This window comes from Monodon monoceros, unplaced genomic scaffold (assembly GCF_005190385.1).
Source record: "Monodon monoceros isolate NGI ecotype Baffin Bay Population unplaced genomic scaffold, NGI_Narwhal_1 Super_Scaffold_12, whole genome shotgun sequence".
Classification (NCBI taxonomy): Eukaryota; Metazoa; Chordata; class Mammalia; order Artiodactyla; family Monodontidae; genus Monodon; species Monodon monoceros.
The window spans coordinates 109,231,359-109,250,097 of NW_021703768.1; the positions used below are offsets into that span (position 1 = coordinate 109,231,359).

General features: G+C 35.8%; 1 protein-coding gene across 5 annotated transcripts in view; it reads right to left on the reverse strand.

The window, feature by feature from the left end:
• The window catches only part of RAPGEF6 (Rap guanine nucleotide exchange factor 6), a 221,043-nt gene that overhangs the window by 107,491 nt on the left and 94,813 nt on the right, over positions 1 to 18,739 (reverse strand). Inside the window, exon 1 of one of the 5 annotated variants that reach the window (XM_029219188.1) lies at positions 8,172 to 8,494. The exons of the other annotated variants lie outside the window; for them this stretch is intronic. Within the exon in view, the coding sequence (XP_029075021.1) occupies positions 8,172 to 8,225 (54 nt within the window). The 5' untranslated portion in view covers positions 8,226 to 8,494. Of the gene's footprint in view, positions 1 to 8,171; positions 8,495 to 18,739 lie in introns of those variants that run through there. 5 annotated transcript variants of the gene reach the window in all.

Genomic DNA, 18,739 nt, shown 5'->3' on the forward strand with positions numbered 1-18,739 from the left:
AAGTCATGAAGAAAACTTAGATCTTCATATAGGAATCCTCTCAACCTAGCTATCTGATGGGAATAATGATGATGATGATTGAAACTAACAACTGAGTGCTCACTATATTTACCAAATAGGTATACTACAGCAAATATATCCTTCTACATGCTTTTTATATAGATTATCTAATTTGAGTAAGGGCTACTGCAAATTCAAGAATAGTGAGTAAAATAAGAATGATAAATGTAATGAAGGCTGTAGTAGGACTAATGCTTATTAGGGCTAGGGTTGCTCCTCCAATTAAATGAATTAATAGGTAGATGTTATTATTTTACCCGATTTACAGATTAGGAAACCAACACCCAGAGAAGTTATAAAGGTTGCCCACGGTCACAAAGCTAGGAAGCAGGGGTATTGAAATCTGAAACCCAGGCTGCCTGACTATAAATCTGTTGTTCTTTCCTACGAAGTTGTTTCCTGATATTAAGTTGGGAGTTCATAACACCCAGTACTTACTATTTTCTTTAAAACAAAGAAAACATAAAGGAAAAGGTTTTCTTCCAATAGGAATTCTTAATTTCTTAAAACTTCTCCACTGTCTTTCAGCTCATCTGTCCTTTTTCCTTTCCTGACCCCAGCCAGGATTTAATAGCTGACTTTTCATCAGCAACCTCAATTCACTTACCCCATCATCTTCCAGCCTACCAGGTCTGGCAAAATTCCCTATTTTCCAAACCCATTTCCTATACCTGAACTTCTGAGCTCTGTTGGAGTTCACCTATCCATGAAGACTAGTGTCAAAGTTTTATTTGGAGGCTGGGAAGGCTAATGGCTTAAATACAGACACAGATTATGAAAGTACATAGTTTCTTGAAGACTATGTATACATGTAAAGGGAAAGAGATGTATTAAGAAGAGGTAGAATGTAATAAAAAATGTTAAGCTAGGTATTTAGAAATTGATTCCTGCAACAGAGAACTACTGTAGGTTTCTGGGAAGGGCAGTGACACAAGATCAACACCGTATGTCTCACACAGGCTTAACCCAGCAAAGTGTATATATCGCCGACTCGAAGTACCCTATAGGTCCAGGCAACTCTTTGGGGCAACTGTTTCACATGCAGAAACTCAGATATCCAGGCTGCTTTGGTCTCTTGGCTCTGCCATCTTAACATGGGGCCACTTAAGTAATAGCAGCAGGAGAAAAAACAGCTGGAAGAGACTGCTAAACATTGCCAGCAATCACAGAAATAAAAATTAATACAAATAACTTTTTTCCCCATCAGACCGGCAAAAAGATAATTTCGTAATACAAAATATGGGCAAGGCAATGGAGGAAAACAATACTTTTATAAATTGCTAAAGGGAGTTATGAACTGATACAGCTACTCTGGACAGTGATTTGGGGAGTAGCCACTCTGAGGGAGCAAATGTAAGATTTATTACATTTAAAATATATAAACCTTATGACTCAACAACTCTTCTTTGGGTACCTACCCTAAAGAAGCATACAGGTGTACAAGGGGGAATGTACAAGGACATTCATTATAATGTTTGTAATAGTTTAAAAGATAAACAAGTATCGCAGGGAGAATAGCTAAATTGTTATATAGCTCATTATGGAATACAATGCAACAGTTCAAGGTATAAAACACATCTGTATGTTCAAACCTGGATAGTTCTCTCAGATTTACTGATTGAAAAACCAAGTTTCGTGATAAATGTGAAAGATGTGACTCATTTTTTTAAAAAAACATAAAAATAATACCACGTATTTTCTGGGTATATACTTATCTAGGTTTGGGGGAAAAAACTTGGAGGAACATACACTAGATAACCAACAGTATCACTCTATAGTGAACGTGAAAGATCGGGGCTGGTGGTCCAAAAGGAATTTTAGCTTTATTTGCAATATCTAGCTGAGATGTTATACTTCCATATGGAGAAAGAATTCCCCTATTACTTCTAAAAATAAACTATTTGAAAAATTTCAGAACTGAAAACAAATATATACACATGTATGTGAGGGCAATTTTCTTCCTTCCCATTAAAAAGTGTCCACAAACACTGGAATGTACTGAAATTCTGTACCTCTTAGCAACTAGGGGTTGCTATACACACAGTATACATTCTGACTTTTTATAATGTTGAAAATATTAAGATCCAAAGATGAGTTTTATTAGAATGCCTTGTGAGAACATGACAAATACTGATACACTTGATTTAAACTAGAGCCAACAATGAACATTTACCTTATAAGCACTGGAAACAGAGTAGAAATTGATATAAAATTAGATTAACAACAAAAACTCCCAACATAAGGAAGCTGAGAAATGAATGGGAAGTGAAAAAGGAGTGCGTTTTCACTTCACTCCTTTGAATGCAGCACTCACACTCTTTATATTCCCATTGTATATTATATACATAAACATAAATATATTGTTATATAATTTATATTTCACTTTTACTACCTAATGAAAGCCTACCATAGTGATGCCTACCCCACATACAACACCTGCTCATTAAGAACAACTGAGTGGGGGACTTCCCTGGTGGCACAGTGGTTAGGAATCTGCCTGCCAATGCAGGGGACACGGGTTCCAGCCCTGGTCCGGGAAGATCCTACATGCTGTGAAGCAACTAAGCCCACGTGCCACAACTACTAAGCCTGAGCTCTAGAGCCCGCTAGCCACATCTACTGAGCCTGTGTGCCACAAATACTGAAGCCCGTGCGCCTATATCCTGTGCTCCGCAACAAGAGAAGCCATCACGACGAGAAGCCCGCGCACCACAATGAAGAGTAGCCCCGCTCGCTGCAACTAGAGAAAGCCCATGCACAGCAACAAAGACCCAACGTAGCCAAAAATAAATAAAATAAATTTATTCAAAAAAAAAGAAAAACTGAGTGAATATTTGACTTCTGAACACTGTCACTCAGAGGGTTTCCACAGATATCTGAACAGATGAAGTCTTAGCACAGACACATTCAGTATTTCAGGGTGAATAGCATTTCCTGAACTGTATATGCTGGAATACTGTTTCAGAAGACAAAACTCGTGGATATATTGGGGGGAGGGGGTTGATGGTTGAATAAATTAGCAAATAATGCTATACCATATGCCCCTTTAACTCTTTACAACAAGCATAAGCATATTTATGGAGGGTCCAAGTCGTCCCACAAAAAAGAAATCTGTTTCACCCAGCATTTTCAAAACTTCTTTTTCCCCCAATATTCTTATTAACACCCTGTCAATGTAAGAAATAATGCTTTGGGACAATCCCATCCATCTATCCAAGAAACATTTATAGGACAATTAGTTTGGGGGGGAGCAGTGGCAGAGATCTCCTTCAATCTAAATTGGCATGAATGCAGGCATGTATAGCGTAAGTGTAATATTACACAAATGTTCAAGATTCTAATTCATATTTAAAAACTGAGTCTTCAAGAATAACCTGCCAAAACTACGAATGACAGTAGGGAAATTTACCCTTTAATAAGTTTGCTATCTGAAACTTTTTGCCCCTTATAATTCACACCCAAGCATTATTTCATTTAAATGAAGGTTATTCAAAGGGCTCTAAAGTATGAAATAATATCTATTATTAACCCTAAAAATAATGTTTAAAAACTACACAATTCCCCGACAGAACAGCATTCCTCAAAGTTCACTATTAAATTCCAAACTGCATTGTTAGAACTTTCTTTTTAAAGCGTAGCTACCTGATACAGAGGAACTGTGCCTATCCAGAAGTCACTTATCCATTAACCTTAAAACTATCAAAGAATAAAGATGATTCTTGGGCACATTACATAGTCTGTAAGTTCCTGTATGCTACTCACAGTAAGACAGTTCAGAAACACATACTCATTAACTATATATAGAAATAAATTTCTAACAAGCTTGGTTGTCTAATTTCCCAGTTACTCAATAAAGAGCACTTAGTGTATACCTGGTGCTAGTCATAATAGTTATAGATATCATGGGTTTGGGGAGATTTTAAAAAACAATTAAATAATTCAAAAAGATACATGTACCACAATGTTCAATGCAGCACTACTTACAGTAACCAGGACACGGAAGCAACCTAAATGTCCATCAACAGATGAATGGATAAAGAAGATGTGGCACATATATACAACGGAATATTAGCCAGAAAAAGAAACAAAATTGAGTTATTTGTAGTGAGGTGGATGGACCTAGAGTCTGTCATACAGAGTAAAGTAAGAAAGAGAAAAACAAATACCGTATGCTAACGCACATATATGGAATCTAAAAAACCGTACTGATGAACCTAGTGGCAGGGCAGGAATAAAGACGCAGATGTAGAGAATGGGCTCAAGGATGCGGAGGGGTAAGGGGAAGCTGGGATAAAGTGAGAGTGTAGCAGTGACATATGTACACTACCAAATGTAAAACGATGGCTAGTGGGAAGCTGCTGCATAGCACAGGGAGATCAGCTTGATGCTTTGTGATGACCTAGAAGGGTGGGATAGGGAGGGTGGGAGGGATGCTCAAGAGGGAGGGCATATGGGGATATATGTATACATATAACTGATTCACTTTGTTGTACAGCAGAAACTAACACCACATTATAAAGCAATTATACTCCAATAAAGATATTTAAAAAATTAGAATAAGTAACAAATAAAATAACAAATGCAACTTAGAGAGAAAGATCTCATTCTCATTAGGGGTAGAGAGCAGACTAAATGTACTGAAGAGTCCTGACAAAGACCCAGAATCACAATGTCCAATGTGGTAGCCCTAAGTCACACATGGCTACTGAGCACTTGAAGTGTGGCTAGTCAAATTGAGACATGCTGTAAGTATACAATGCAAATTTGAATTCAGTAAAAACAAACAAAAAAGGAACTATCTCACTAATAATTACTCTATTTTTATTACATATTTTAAAAACTCTACTGGATATATTATTACATTAAATTCACCTTATAAAGTGTTTTTTAAAAAAATAAGGCTACCAGAAGGTTTAAAATTACATATGTGATTCACATTTTATTTCTGTTGAACAATATTAGGCCAGAGACTTGAATGAGCACGATGCATTCAGGAAACAGTAAGCAAACCAGTGTAGCTCAGGTAGAGATGTATACTACAGGAAGACACAAGAGATGAAGGGCCAGACATAGCATTTTGGGATGCTTAGATTCCCTGTCTTAGAAAAGACCTACTAAAGAGTTTTAAGCAAGAAAATGACTATGAGAATATAGCTTTAGAACACATTACTCTGGAAGCATAGAAGATGAAATGGAAGAAAATCATACATATGGGAGACAGGAAACATTCGTCAAGGCACAAGAAGATAGAGGCCTTATGAAATTAAAAGCAAGCCACCAGAATTATAAAGTACTTTCTAGGGCTAGACAGAGTGTCATATCAAAGAAGTGTCAGCTGACAGTGAGAGAGGGGGTTAAAAATAGATCCTAAGGCTCCCAAAGCAGTCTGGAGCCTGTTTAATGGAAACAGTCTAAATTTCCCAAAAGCCCTAAAGGAAACAGCCATAACCAATCATAGCAGCCTTGCATATATACAGCAGCACTGTGCCTGAGGCATGTGAAATTGCATTCCTAACTCATTATTTTTCCTGAAAGATAAGGATGGGGGGGGCACTGTTAAATAACTCAATAAATATTAGAGTTTTTTGTTTTAACTCTAAGACACATATTTCTCCCCACTTTTTAACATTTTTAAAACCACAGAGCAGTGTTCAATCAATATTTGCACTTAACAGTGGGTTTGTTAAAAGTGCAACTAGAATTCTTGAGAAAACAGGAAATCAGTTTAAGAATGCCTGACAAGTTTGAGGACACACAAGGAAACCAGAGTAGCTGGAGTAGTGTAACAAGGAGGAGTGTAGGGGAAGATGAGGGGAAGAGAGATCACATACTGTCCGGCAAGTCATGGTTGACTTTTACTCTGAAGAAAGAATGTCAAGGAGGAGGAAGTGATCAACTGTGTCAAATGCTGCAGATAGGTAAAGCTAGGGAAGTGTCAAGAAATAACCTATAGATTTAGTTGTGTATAAAAGTGAGAATGGAAGCACTTCCTAGACCAGTGACTGTAGGAGCTACCTAAGGAAGATGGAAGCCAAAGTAGTAATGCCTCCTCCATCTAGTACACAGTCACTTGGGGCAAGCAACTGTAACAGACCAGACAATGAGCTCTCAAATAAGAATCAATCAAGAAAAGTCAAACCCCTGAAAGAAAACAACAAAAAAACTCAACTAAGAAAAATCTGAACTTGAAGAAAGAGCTGATAAGATAATCAGGAAAAAAGAATAGCATCCACAAAATGAAAATAAGTTATTAAACAAGGGTGGTTGTAAAAAAACATCAATTAAGAGATTTCAGGTATCAATAACATAATAATTAAATTTAGAAATTTAAAAGGTAAATAGCAGGACAGAAATTAGTCACAAGTGGAGAATTAGTTAACGAGCTAGAATATCAAACTAGGAAGGCACAGAGTGAGAATAAAGTATGAAACAAATGTTGAGAGACATTATGGATAGATCTAGAGTTCCAACATATGGAGTGACAAGAGAAAAAAAGAGTTGCAGTTTTCAAAAACTAATACATTTCCCACAAGTGAAGACAAATGGGAATCTTCAGCTTGAGAAAGGCTTTCAAGTGCCAAAAAGGGGAAAGAAAACAAAACAAAATATTAGATAATCCATGGTAAAACTTTATGGTATCAAGGATAAAAAATAAAACAAAACAAAGCAAATAATGCTAAAGGGAAAAAGACTTGAGATTTATTATTTTATATACAAATAAGCAAATATTTGAAGGGTAAATATAAAGGAAAGCATTTTGAACATTGTTGCTAGAACTATTTATTTGATCAAGAAAATAAATCAACTCAGAAGTACTGAATCTGAGTAGCAGAATGGGAAAAATACATGAATAAAAATGAGTAAAATGTATTAGAAAACCAAAAGTAGCAAGTATGAAAACTTAACCACAAGTTTAACGTGTTTAATCACAATCCAGTTAATATTCCATCAATAATAAACAATAACATGAGAGTTGGGGTGGGTGGGTGGGGCGATAGGAGAGATGTACTCTATCATAAACACTTAATTTACATAGTAAAGTACCACTCACGAAATCCTGTTCAGATAATATTTGTTATAATTTAATGAAACCTTACAATCTAACCTTTACAATGCTCTTTGCCTCTTCTATACTTGTTAAATCTTACATTGAAAGTTGGATACCAGTACCCCAAAAGGCTATTTTTTTATAGGTATTCTGAAGAATAACCCCTATATCTCATTCTTTTGTTTGAATCTTTTTCACCTGGTCTCATCCATTTCCCTTCCATGTGTCATTTTAAACCTCAGTGCCAAGCCTCAGCAATGAATGGGCCCCACAGGTGGCATTTGCACTAAAGAGACTATCCATGCCTTACCAGGTAATAGTACAAATGAACTGTGTACCTAGGCATCTTTCCATCTCTTTACATTTCAATCAGCTCTTTGCCAAATGGACAGTGAATTTAAATGTCCTTCCAGAAGCTGCCTTTAAGAGAGATATCCAACGAGCTATCTTTCAGATAAAACATTATACCATGATGCTACCACAGTATTTCTTCCTTAGTCACCATCAATAGGACAACCTTTAAACAAAGACATGATTTCAGATCATCCTAAGAGATGCTTCTATTGTGCCTGTATCTAATTCAACACAACCATAAAGCAATCTTAACACAGTCATTGTTACAATTAAAGTGTTTACTAAATGTTGTAATAACACAGACTATAAATTAGACTAACATAGCCAAATACATCAACCCTTTAAGGAAATGAGGAAATACAATACATTCAAGTTAGAGTATGATCACAGAGAAGTACAGAAATAGGCATAAACAAATGATGATTCAGTCTGAAAACAATATACTTCAAATGCATTGCATTTTAAGTCTACAGATTAATTAAGAAAGTATTTTTCAAATCCTCTTAGAGGTATATTAGAATATTTTAGAGGTTCCTTTAAGTTGAAAAACAAAATGGCCATGAGAATGAGTTTAGACTGTTTTGTAGTTCTTATTTTTTTAAAGTTTGGAAAATATAATAGTACAATACAGCTCATTTACAATTCACAATAGGTAGAATTTAAATGTAATAGGTAGATTATATCAATCTCAAAGAAAATAATTACTTACTTTGGAGGCCCATGGCTGAAGACAGTTGGCATAACAGCGAACAAGAAAAGCCATTTCCTGAGCTGCAAAGGATAGTTTCCTTTTCAAAACAGAGCCACACCGATGAGTATGTTGACAAAATTCTTTTAACTTTCTTTCTTATAAATCATACACCATTTGCAGTGTAAATTGCAGTGTAAAGACAGCTTCTCCAAATCCCTTTCAAACTGATATCAGGAGCTTTCAATAGCTTAGAATTTAGCTTCTAAATAACTGGAATACTTTTCAACAAAATGTTCACTTTTAACAAGCAAATCACAGTAAATCAAGATGTTTAGATTTCTGGCTCAAAACATACAGACACATCCTTCCTCAGGCACCTGGCACAGGCATGCACAGTGGTAACTGAACAGTTAATACTGTATCAATCAAAGCAAATAAGGCAACATGCACCAAATCCGTGTTGCTTGATTCTGAGAAACCTTTCCAAAGACAGCTTTGTCTTTTCTTCAACTTATTTCATTCTGTAGAGTAAGCACTGCAGTAATTCTTCTGCATCAGAAGCAAACCAGAACACTGTATCCTTAAGATGAAAGTTTCTTCTTTATATTGTTAACCACCAGAGGTTTAAAAAAAAAAAAAAAATCAACCACTGAGCAAGTGGTAGTTAGAAGATATATGCTCTAACAGGTTTGTCCTGTAGAATGCTTGAGAATCTCCAAAATTAAAAATTTCTCTTTTCACATGCACTATTTACGGCTCTGCAGCATTGCTCCTTGTTCTAATGCATCAGTAAGATAGTACTGTGGATCTAAGTCTGGCTTTCTGGTTGAAAATTTATATATGATATGGTACAAAAACACTACATCTTCTGCTAAAGCAAGACTGTATGCTAGTGTTTTAATTCCTACTGTCCTTGCCTGTTTCACAGCAGCTCCCTAAGGAGAAGCTCCTATTGATTCTATGCTCTGCAGTAAGATGAAATATCTAATAAGAAGGAAAGAGAGTGGGAGGAGAATAGAGCTAAAAGGATGACATCACCTGTATAGAAAGCCTTCAGAAACTGCATTAGATCAATTGGCTACTGTATCTGCAGATGTAACCCAAAGAGCAATTTATTGAAAACACACACACACCCTTCCCGTGAAACGTGTCAGCAAGCTAAATTCTGTAAGAAAAAAACTGGCTAAAGCATCTCTCTGTTTCAGTCTTAAAAATCCATTTTGATTTTTAATTCTGTGCATTGATACACAGCTTTATTTGGGAAGCCATATTACTATTCAAATTTAACACAGTATTGTCCTCCCAAGGGAAAATAATTAGCTCTGGTAAGATACTCTTGCATTGCAAATACAGAAGGCAGCCTAGTTCTCAGATGTCACATATGTATTCTGCTTGCAAAACTTCCTATTTATCAAATAACTGTTCTGAAAGGTATAACCTTCAAGACCACTCTAAATTAACATTAAAAATCAAAACTGGTACTAAGATTTGTATGTAAATAGTACATTGAAATGGAAACAATTTCATTTCCCAAAAGAAAAGCTGGGAAAAAAAAAAATCACAGGCACAAGAGCTGACGTGCGGCATTCACCAACCCCTCTGAGGAAGAATAATCTATGCAATATGGTACTTTCCTACAGCCCAATGCTAAATTCCTAGAAAGAGACCAGAAGCAAGTAAAACTCAGAAGGAATCAGAAAAGAAAATGATTCAACCTGCTTCCAAATTGAGTTTGGACTAAAAGGAAATATTTTTCTATAAAAATTATAGGAAAAATTTAATTCTTGCCACACCTCCTCCAATCTGAAAACACAATTCCTCTAGTACCCACCCTATTCTTCAAGATTCTGCCACAAGGCATCTAGTGCAGATACTACCACAAAGAGTTTGCACTAAAGGTTGCAATGGTGCCTCTCAATGGCCAAAGTAAGACACAGTTTCCAATGGTAAAATACAGTTAATACCCCTCCAGGCAGCAAAATTATGAGAATAACATCAATGAATAAATCAAAGTAACTGAATTATCTTGCTTTATTTACCTACCACCATTTTGAGGGAAGAGGTGTGCAACATAAGAGAAATTATTACCTGAGAGACAGGTGTTATTACAAAGGACTTTACTGTCAAGAGATGAACACCTTGTTATTAGCCAAAAACAAACAAATAAGCAAACAAACAAAGAGTTCTTCAATACACCGGAGCAAACTATAAGTCACTTTCTGAACAACACTATGCTGCCAATCTGAACTACGCTGCTACTTATAAGACTAGAACTGACTTTAGTAAAACTAGGTTTTATTCTGAATAAAGACAAGTCATACTTTCACAATAAGTGACCGTTTATGAATCTGGATTTCCATAAAACTTAAGAATTATCTGTTTCCTGAAAAAATTTCAAAGGAACACACAAAATTTACATTTAAATATAAAACTAAATCTAAGAAATAAACATGACCCTAGTTTTCTAACCCTAAAACATGGAAATTATGCACAGGTTAATTTTCAAGCACCAATGTATTTTTTCAACTCAATTAATTTAAATAACCTATGAGTTGGAATTTCAACAAAATGTTAAGTATTTAAGAATAAATTAACTGAAATCTAATTTTAACACTCATATTTAAAAACAGAAAAATGATAGTAGGCACCTTGTATGTAAATGAAGCCAAACATTTCCTAAAGATAAATTTCTAAAAGATATCCTGTATGTAAACATTACGTGACTGAAAAACATTTCAGTTTCAACGCAAGACAGTAATTATATTCATGTACAGAACCAACAGGATAAATTACAACCAAATCAAAAAGCAAAACCCTAAAGGGCACCTTTCCTCCTTTTTTATAAATCACGCTGATAGCACACAAAGGACTTCAAGCTGAGCAAGGGAGACAGCCATCTCTTAACTACTTTAAAAAACACTCTGCCCTGTGTATGAAATGCAATCCACTAATACCATATGTTAGAACAACTGTAGTAAACACCAGCTCAATAAAGGAGCAACTCTCTTTTCCTTTAGTTTGGCCTGGAAGTGAAGATGACATCATCCTTTTCCTTGTTCTACCAATCATCTCATAGTATCTGCCATTCTAGGGAACTGTACGGTGAGTCTGGCATGAAAAATCTCCCTGTGCAACAATACCATGAAAGAAACAAACAAGCCAAATTTTATATTCAGCATGTGAACCCACCACCACTCTGATGATACACTATACCACACTGTTTCTTCAGTAAGAATGACTTACTCTCAATAACTGAAAACTATAAACATCTTTAGAAAAGTCAGTAATTTATCAAATAACTAAAATATATGATTAGGTGAATAAATGAATTTTCACTTCTATTACTTTAAAAATTTTATCATGATCTCATTCCATTACCTCACCAATTCAAATGAAGTAACTGCAGAAAGGGAGAATGCCCTGATCTACACATTGTCTAGGAATCATAACCACAGGATAACCATTTAAGAATACATTTCCCCTGCATATGAAATGCCATGATGCTAAGCCACACTGATGAAATCTTTAGCTTTAAAAAGGTCTTTCAAACTACCACCAAATAAAGCAATCAATGTATGCATTTGCAAAACTTCAAACCATTATAAAACAGTCTTATAAAAATGTAAATGCTATATAGTTAATAATTAAATTATTTATATATTCATAATATAAATATTATAAATTATTTTATATATTCATAATATAAATTTAATATATTCATATTATAAATTATTTTATGTATTCATATTTTATGAACACATGATAAACTGTATAAACTAATATAAAATACATTAACTATATAAACTATTTCTAAACAAAAATACAAAGCAGAACATTTGAAATCATATTGTATAGAAAGCCAAATATGAGGCTCTAATAGTTACTAACCTATAAATATACCTTTTATGTCAATAGGTAACAACACTGAAAAGGAGAAAAAAAGGTAATCGTGGATAAAGGTAAGTTAACAAAGAATTTACACTCTAGACATTATGAAAAACAAAAAAACAACATTAACAAAAACCAGGTTTATAGTAATCTCAGGCACAGTCATACACTTTATTCCCCATCTGCACAGTGAAATATTATAATCACAATGTAGAGAAGCCAAACTCAAAAGGAGGGAGACCAAAGAAAAATTATGTAGTTTTACAAAATATATAAATAGTAAAACAAACAGGCCACTCATTTCTGTGTTTTAGTTGTAAGCATTTGGCCTTTAAAATATAAACTGTTAAATGTACTGATTTATATAGTAAAAACACTTTAATCCTTTTGGAAAATGAATGAATAAATGACACTACCATAATATCTGAGGTAACATACAAGCCCTTTTAAAGGATCACAGTAAGCTTTCCTACTCCCTGCCCCCCTCCTGCCCCTTGATTAACTTGAACATCTGAAATGAATCTCTGTAGTTACCAGACATGGTTAACTCTAATTACTGGTGCCCCTCAGGAATTCCTGCTTTCAAACTGCATCCTATCTATTTCTCAGACTTTCTGAAGAAAGCCAGACTACCAACACTCTCCTCCTATTCTGTAAGAAACAGTGTGCTTCAGCACACTGTCATCTATGTCCACTAAATGATCAGCACCACGCTGTTGAAAACCTTATCAGAGCCACCAGTGGGCCACATATGCACTATGAAATATGATCCTTCCTTAGGGAGTGATGGAGGAAGAAAAAGCAGAGAGAAAGAGGGAAGCCTTCATCATCAACTAAGGTGATGTAAGCTTCTATAATTAGAATCAGTGAAACCGAAGCAACAATAAAAAGGCACCACCATGCTTCTACTTTCCACTACACAGTGCAATTGTAGCAAGCATTTTTCACTCACACACAAAAAAAATACACTTTGCATATATAGTCAAGTATGCTACATACTATATGCAAAGTTAATGTAGTTTTAATATAATGTATTATTTTCTACAAAAAAACAAGATTTGCCCAATAATTAAAATAAATACCTGTATCTATATATAAACATGACTGAAAAAAGAAACCTCACTAAAAAAATTAAACAATTGAGAATACTGTCTCCATCTGTAAATTCCTGGATTATATTAGAGATTACCTTTGTATCCCTTCTCTGATTTTAAATACTGCATTTTCTAGTACTATAAAAGCTAAATGCCTAGTTACTGAACAGGTAACAAATCAAATTAAAAGGCAGTAACAATCAGCATTAATCTGTTTGAAATGTTTGAGTAGTTATTCCCCTTCCATCTGGAATGCTCTCAAAAATCACTGTCTTAGGCCACTGGTATATACATTAGTATCAGAGTTGTTTCAAACGATCTTCAAAAGAGCTTTCTGTAAAGTGTTTCACGTATGATAAAAATCTTTCCTATTCTGGTTCCCTGGGCAGATCCATATGAATCAGTGTCACCTTTAAGCGAGGGAGAATCGTCCCAGACAACCAGAGGGCATGCCCCTGCCCTCTTCCCAACACTCCTGAAGCTCACACAGAGTGAATGATAAAAACAATTTTTGAAGATGACTACTTAGAAGTTAGCAGTACTTATGTAGAGCGTTAAAAATAATTTTCATACCTTATGAAAAATAATTTTCACACCCTAGGGATCAATCTTAAGGGAAAAAATCAAAGTCACATACAGATATATTCATACAAGTTGTAATAGGAGATAAATTGGAAACTGCATGAGAATACTTTGTTAGTAATATTAAAAATAATGTTCAGGGAAAAATTTAATTGCATGAGAAGTAGAAAGGCAGGATAAATAAATATTCAGCATTATCTAAATTAAAAAAGATCTCAATGATTTAATCGAGATACATGCATTTAAAAATCATTAGCCACACTAGCTATCTCTGGTTTTGAGGATTACAGCATTTCCTTCTTAATATTCTTCTATATTTTTCTACATTACTCTAAGGAACATTTTTTTTCACACACAAACATTTTTTTAATCTGCTCTAGGCAGGCATTTGTCCTACTTAGATTGTTTACAATTACACCCCTCTGCTTTTTCTCTGTCCATTTGTGGACTCATGACCCTGTAACTAGGTACAAGAACCTTCTATTGAGAATTCTAAATTATTTCCCAGAAGACAAATGAGAAGAATTCTCCCAGGAGATGCTAGACACACATGAATAAAAGGAGAAAAGTTCTCTTCTGATTTTAAGGTATAAAGCACAATAAAGAACATATCTGTCCAGAGCACTATGGCCTGTAAATAGGGTGAGAGGACAAGCAACACTGAAAAGCTGCAGATTCTCAGAGGCTGGGCTCCAAATTTCTCAGTAGCAGTCTGATCAACACTCACTGTCTTATACACAAATAAGATTGGCAAAGCTTCCAGATACACAATCTTCTTTACTTTAGAAGTAATAGAAGATTGTGTACTCACTCATCCTTTCATTCTACAAGTATTTATCAGACACAAAATATAATTTAAAATAATCAGGATCCATCAAGTGCACAAATAAACTTCACACTGTTGACGGTTTATCAATCAGTGACTGTGACTTTAGCAGTCCAAACTTGAAATTCTGATAATATATGCAACAAGAGTGTGCACACCTCCTCCATTTTGACTTGAATAAATGTTTAAATTATTTGCTTACTGGTGGTCTGCTATGGTCTGAAGGTTTGTGTCGCCCCCCACCCCCAAAATTCCTATGTTAAAATCTAATCTGCAAAACGATGGTATTAGGAGGTGGGGCCTTTGGGAGGTGATTAGGTCATGAGGGCTCTGGAACTGGGATTAATGCCCATATAAAAAATGCCCCAGAGAGATTCCTAGCCCTGTTCTACCATGTGGACACAGCAGGGGTTGGCAGTCCACAGTTAAAAGGGACTTGGTAGCTAGTTCAATTCCGCCACATGACGCAGGGACTGAGGGTCTTAAATATTCCTTAACATTGCAAATTAGCGCTTGAAATTGAAAAGGAATGCGTATCATCCGATTCCTAGTTTAATGTCTACTCTATCACATCAAACTGAGGAATCTGGCTCTTATAAACCTGCCCATATCAAGGATTTAACTTATTTGCACCTAGTTTCTTTGGAAGTTCAAATGGGTTGTCCTGAGACAAATGTTGAGATGCTGCTATGAAGGTCTGTGTTCCTGCAAATTTCGTATGTTGAAATTCTAATCCCCAAGGTGATGGTATTAGAAGGTGGGGCCTATGGAAGGTGATCAAGTCATAAGGAAGGAGCTCTCATGACTGGGATTAGTGCCCTTATAAAAGAGGCTCCACAGAGCTCCCTAGTCCTTTCCACCATGTGAGCAGACAGCAAGAGGTAAGCAGTCTACAATCCAGAAGAGGGCCTTTACCAGGACCTGGGGCATGCTGGCTGCTGGTACCATGATCTTGGCCTTCTGGCCTACAGAACTGTGAGAAATAAAAGTTCTGTTGTTTATAAGCCACTTGGTCTGTGGTACTTTGTTAGAGCAGCCTGAACGGACTAAGACACGACCCATGAGGTGATCTCAGCAACCACACTTGAATTCTTACTCAGCTGTACGGACAAACGTCTTAATCTCTCTCTGTACGCACTAAATCCAAACAAAACATGGAGCGCTGGAGGAGAGCAGGGAACATAAGGCACAATCATAGAAGAAGCAAAGAGAAAGAGATGCTTGTTGCATTAGTAATTTGTGAGCCTAAAATCAAACAGTAGATTCTAGAGTGTCACACCATGCTCACCACCTGCCATACTATGCCAGAACAATGAACTGTGTAGGAAGAACACATGTAAAGAAGGGTGAGCAAAAGGAAGCCCTCCAAATTTAAAATCATGACCCATGATGCTGCCATGGAAATCCCTCTTTCCAGGTGTCCCTTGGGAAGAGTTGGCTGGGTCCACTTTTGTGCAGGTGCTATGATGGAGAAAAAGAGGAAGAAGGGTAGTAGATTATCCTGTGCTTGAGAATGTAAAAAGCACCATAGGTGACATAAGGAACAAGAAAAAAAAAAAAATTAAGATTTAGTCTACTGAGGAATGTGGGATCTAATTAAGAGCCAATAACAGCACATCAAACACCCAGACTGTTTGTTGTTCAAAAATATAGCAGAAGGGGCTTCCCTGGTGGCGCAGTGGTTGAGAATCTGCCTGCCAATGCAGGGGACACGGGTTTGAGCCCTGGTCTGGGAAGATCCCACATGCCGCGGAGCAACTGGGCCCGTGAGCCACAACTACTGAGCCTGCGCGTCTGGAGCCTGTGCTCTGCAACAAGAGAGGCCGCGACAGTGAGAGGCCCGTGCACCGCAATGAGGAGTGGCCCCCACACCGCGATGAAGAGTGGCCTCCGCTTGCCACTAGAGAAAGCCCTCGCACAGAAACGAAGACCCAACACAGCCATAAATAAATAAATAAATAAATGTATTAAAAAAAATATATATAGCAGAAGAAGAAAGGAGATATCAATGAGAAGAACTATAACTTCATAACTGAAGTACCTAAACACCAACAATATTTTTTAAACCTTTAAAGAATGTCCAGATTTATATTTGGATCAATGTTTCCATAAAATGACCAAGGATGAATGTTGTCTGATAATCTAGAGATGCATTTCAAGTTAAATAAAGGCATACTTGTTGCCTGACCTTTGTGAAACCAAAACACTTCCCCCTTACTGGTCCTGGCTTATTTTTACCATTTAACCTTACGTATATACCAATATTAAAACTTCAACTCACTACATATGAAAAATGTTCACCATTGTACGCTATTTAAAACACAAATCAACTTTCTATAAAAAATACAGACATTTAAGAAATTCTTAAGTAAATTGTTAATTTTATTTTCTGCTATCTTCAGAACAGGGCATGATTATATGAGCACACTGCATGTAAGTATGTGTAACATCTTATGGGATCAATGAGAAGAGCACTCTACAAACAGTAAGTGTTAGGGGAGGCTTCTCCAAAGAGTTCATGGATGAATGGACTCTTAGGAGTTGAGCAGGACTTTGTCAGGAGGACATGGCAGGAGAAGATCATAGTGCAAATAAATGAAATAGAGACTAAAAGACAATTGAAAAGATCAATGACACTAAGAGCCGGATCTTTAAAGACATAAACAAAATTGGCCAGAGCACCCTTATGGGGCCAGAAGGGTGAACAGGTAGACTGGGGCCAGATGACAAAGGGATTTATATATCATATAATCTCAATACTTTAAAAACTAAATATTTTTGAGTTGTATTTCTAAGATACATAATTTATTTATAAATTAATACATGTACTACGAGCAAAAGTATTTTGTGTTCATTATGAAATACACACAAAAATCCACAGAAACTTAAAAAGATAACAGTACATATAAACTCTACTATTTTCTTCCCATGCCCTGTGGACTGTTTGCAAACTACATTTTAAGACACCTGAGCTAAACTACTGACTTTGCCAATTACTAAAAGAAAGAAGGTCTTCAAGGCAATAATTCCAAAACCAGTCATCAGTTTCTGGCAGACATCTCCTGTCATCATTTAACTGGCTTCTAGTCACTTATTATTATATATAGTAAAGCAACTCATTCAGTGACTTTCATATTCATTTTATAACCACTCTACCTTGTAGGGTTGAACAAAGAAACTGCTTTGTTTAAAGTGAGCCATTGTGAGTATAGGCTACAAGAAAACTGGAAAGGGCATAGTTGGCTGATTGTTGCCTGCTTGATTTTATCATTCCTACCTTTATTCTCCCTTTGTCTGATTCTTTAGCTTACATTTTTCAATTATCTTAACATATACACATATTGTGGTAAACACGTTTTAATAACCAGAAATAGATAAATAATAAAATTGTTTTGTTAGCAACAGGAACAAAGGTTTTTTGAGTATTTCAATAACAACAGGAATAGAAGCTGCTGACACTACTGGATGTTTTTTCAAGGCACCAAACACCGAGCAGAGCCTTTCATATATATAAAACAAACTTAGAAATGTCACACAACTTGCCCAAAGTTACACAAGAACCTAAACAAGTTTATAAAAAAAACAGGCACTCTAGCTTCTTTAACAGGCAATACACTCTGAGGATATACGGATGATGGTTCACATTTTCAAGGCATGTACACTCTGATGAGAGAGACAGACATTTGAATAAAAAATTACAATGTAATATAACGAATAGTCACAGGTATATGCATGGGATATTACAGGAATGTAGAGATGTGTACCTAACCCTACCAAGAAAAAATCATAGATTCCTCCCATGAGTTGATATAAATTATTTAAATTAAAATTTTTAATTTTCAATTAAAATCCTTAGTCATACCAGCTACATTTTAAGTGCTCAGTAGCCACGTGTGGCTGGTTACTATCATTTGGAAACCACAGATATAAAACATTTCCTCATTATAGAAAGTTCTATTGGACAGAACTGGTTTAGACTATATGCCAGATAAATATGCTAGATCATTAGAATTTCTGATAGGTGGTGTTTGGCAATGAAAAGATTTAAGAGCTTAAAAGAAATAACATTGTTAAAAGATTCTTTTAGGACTGACAGAAGTAAAATGAATGAATTAGCTGGAGGCAGCGGATAGGGGAAGATGTAAGGAATAAGATGTAAGGAATAGGAGTAGAGGCATCAGAGAGAAGAGAAACAC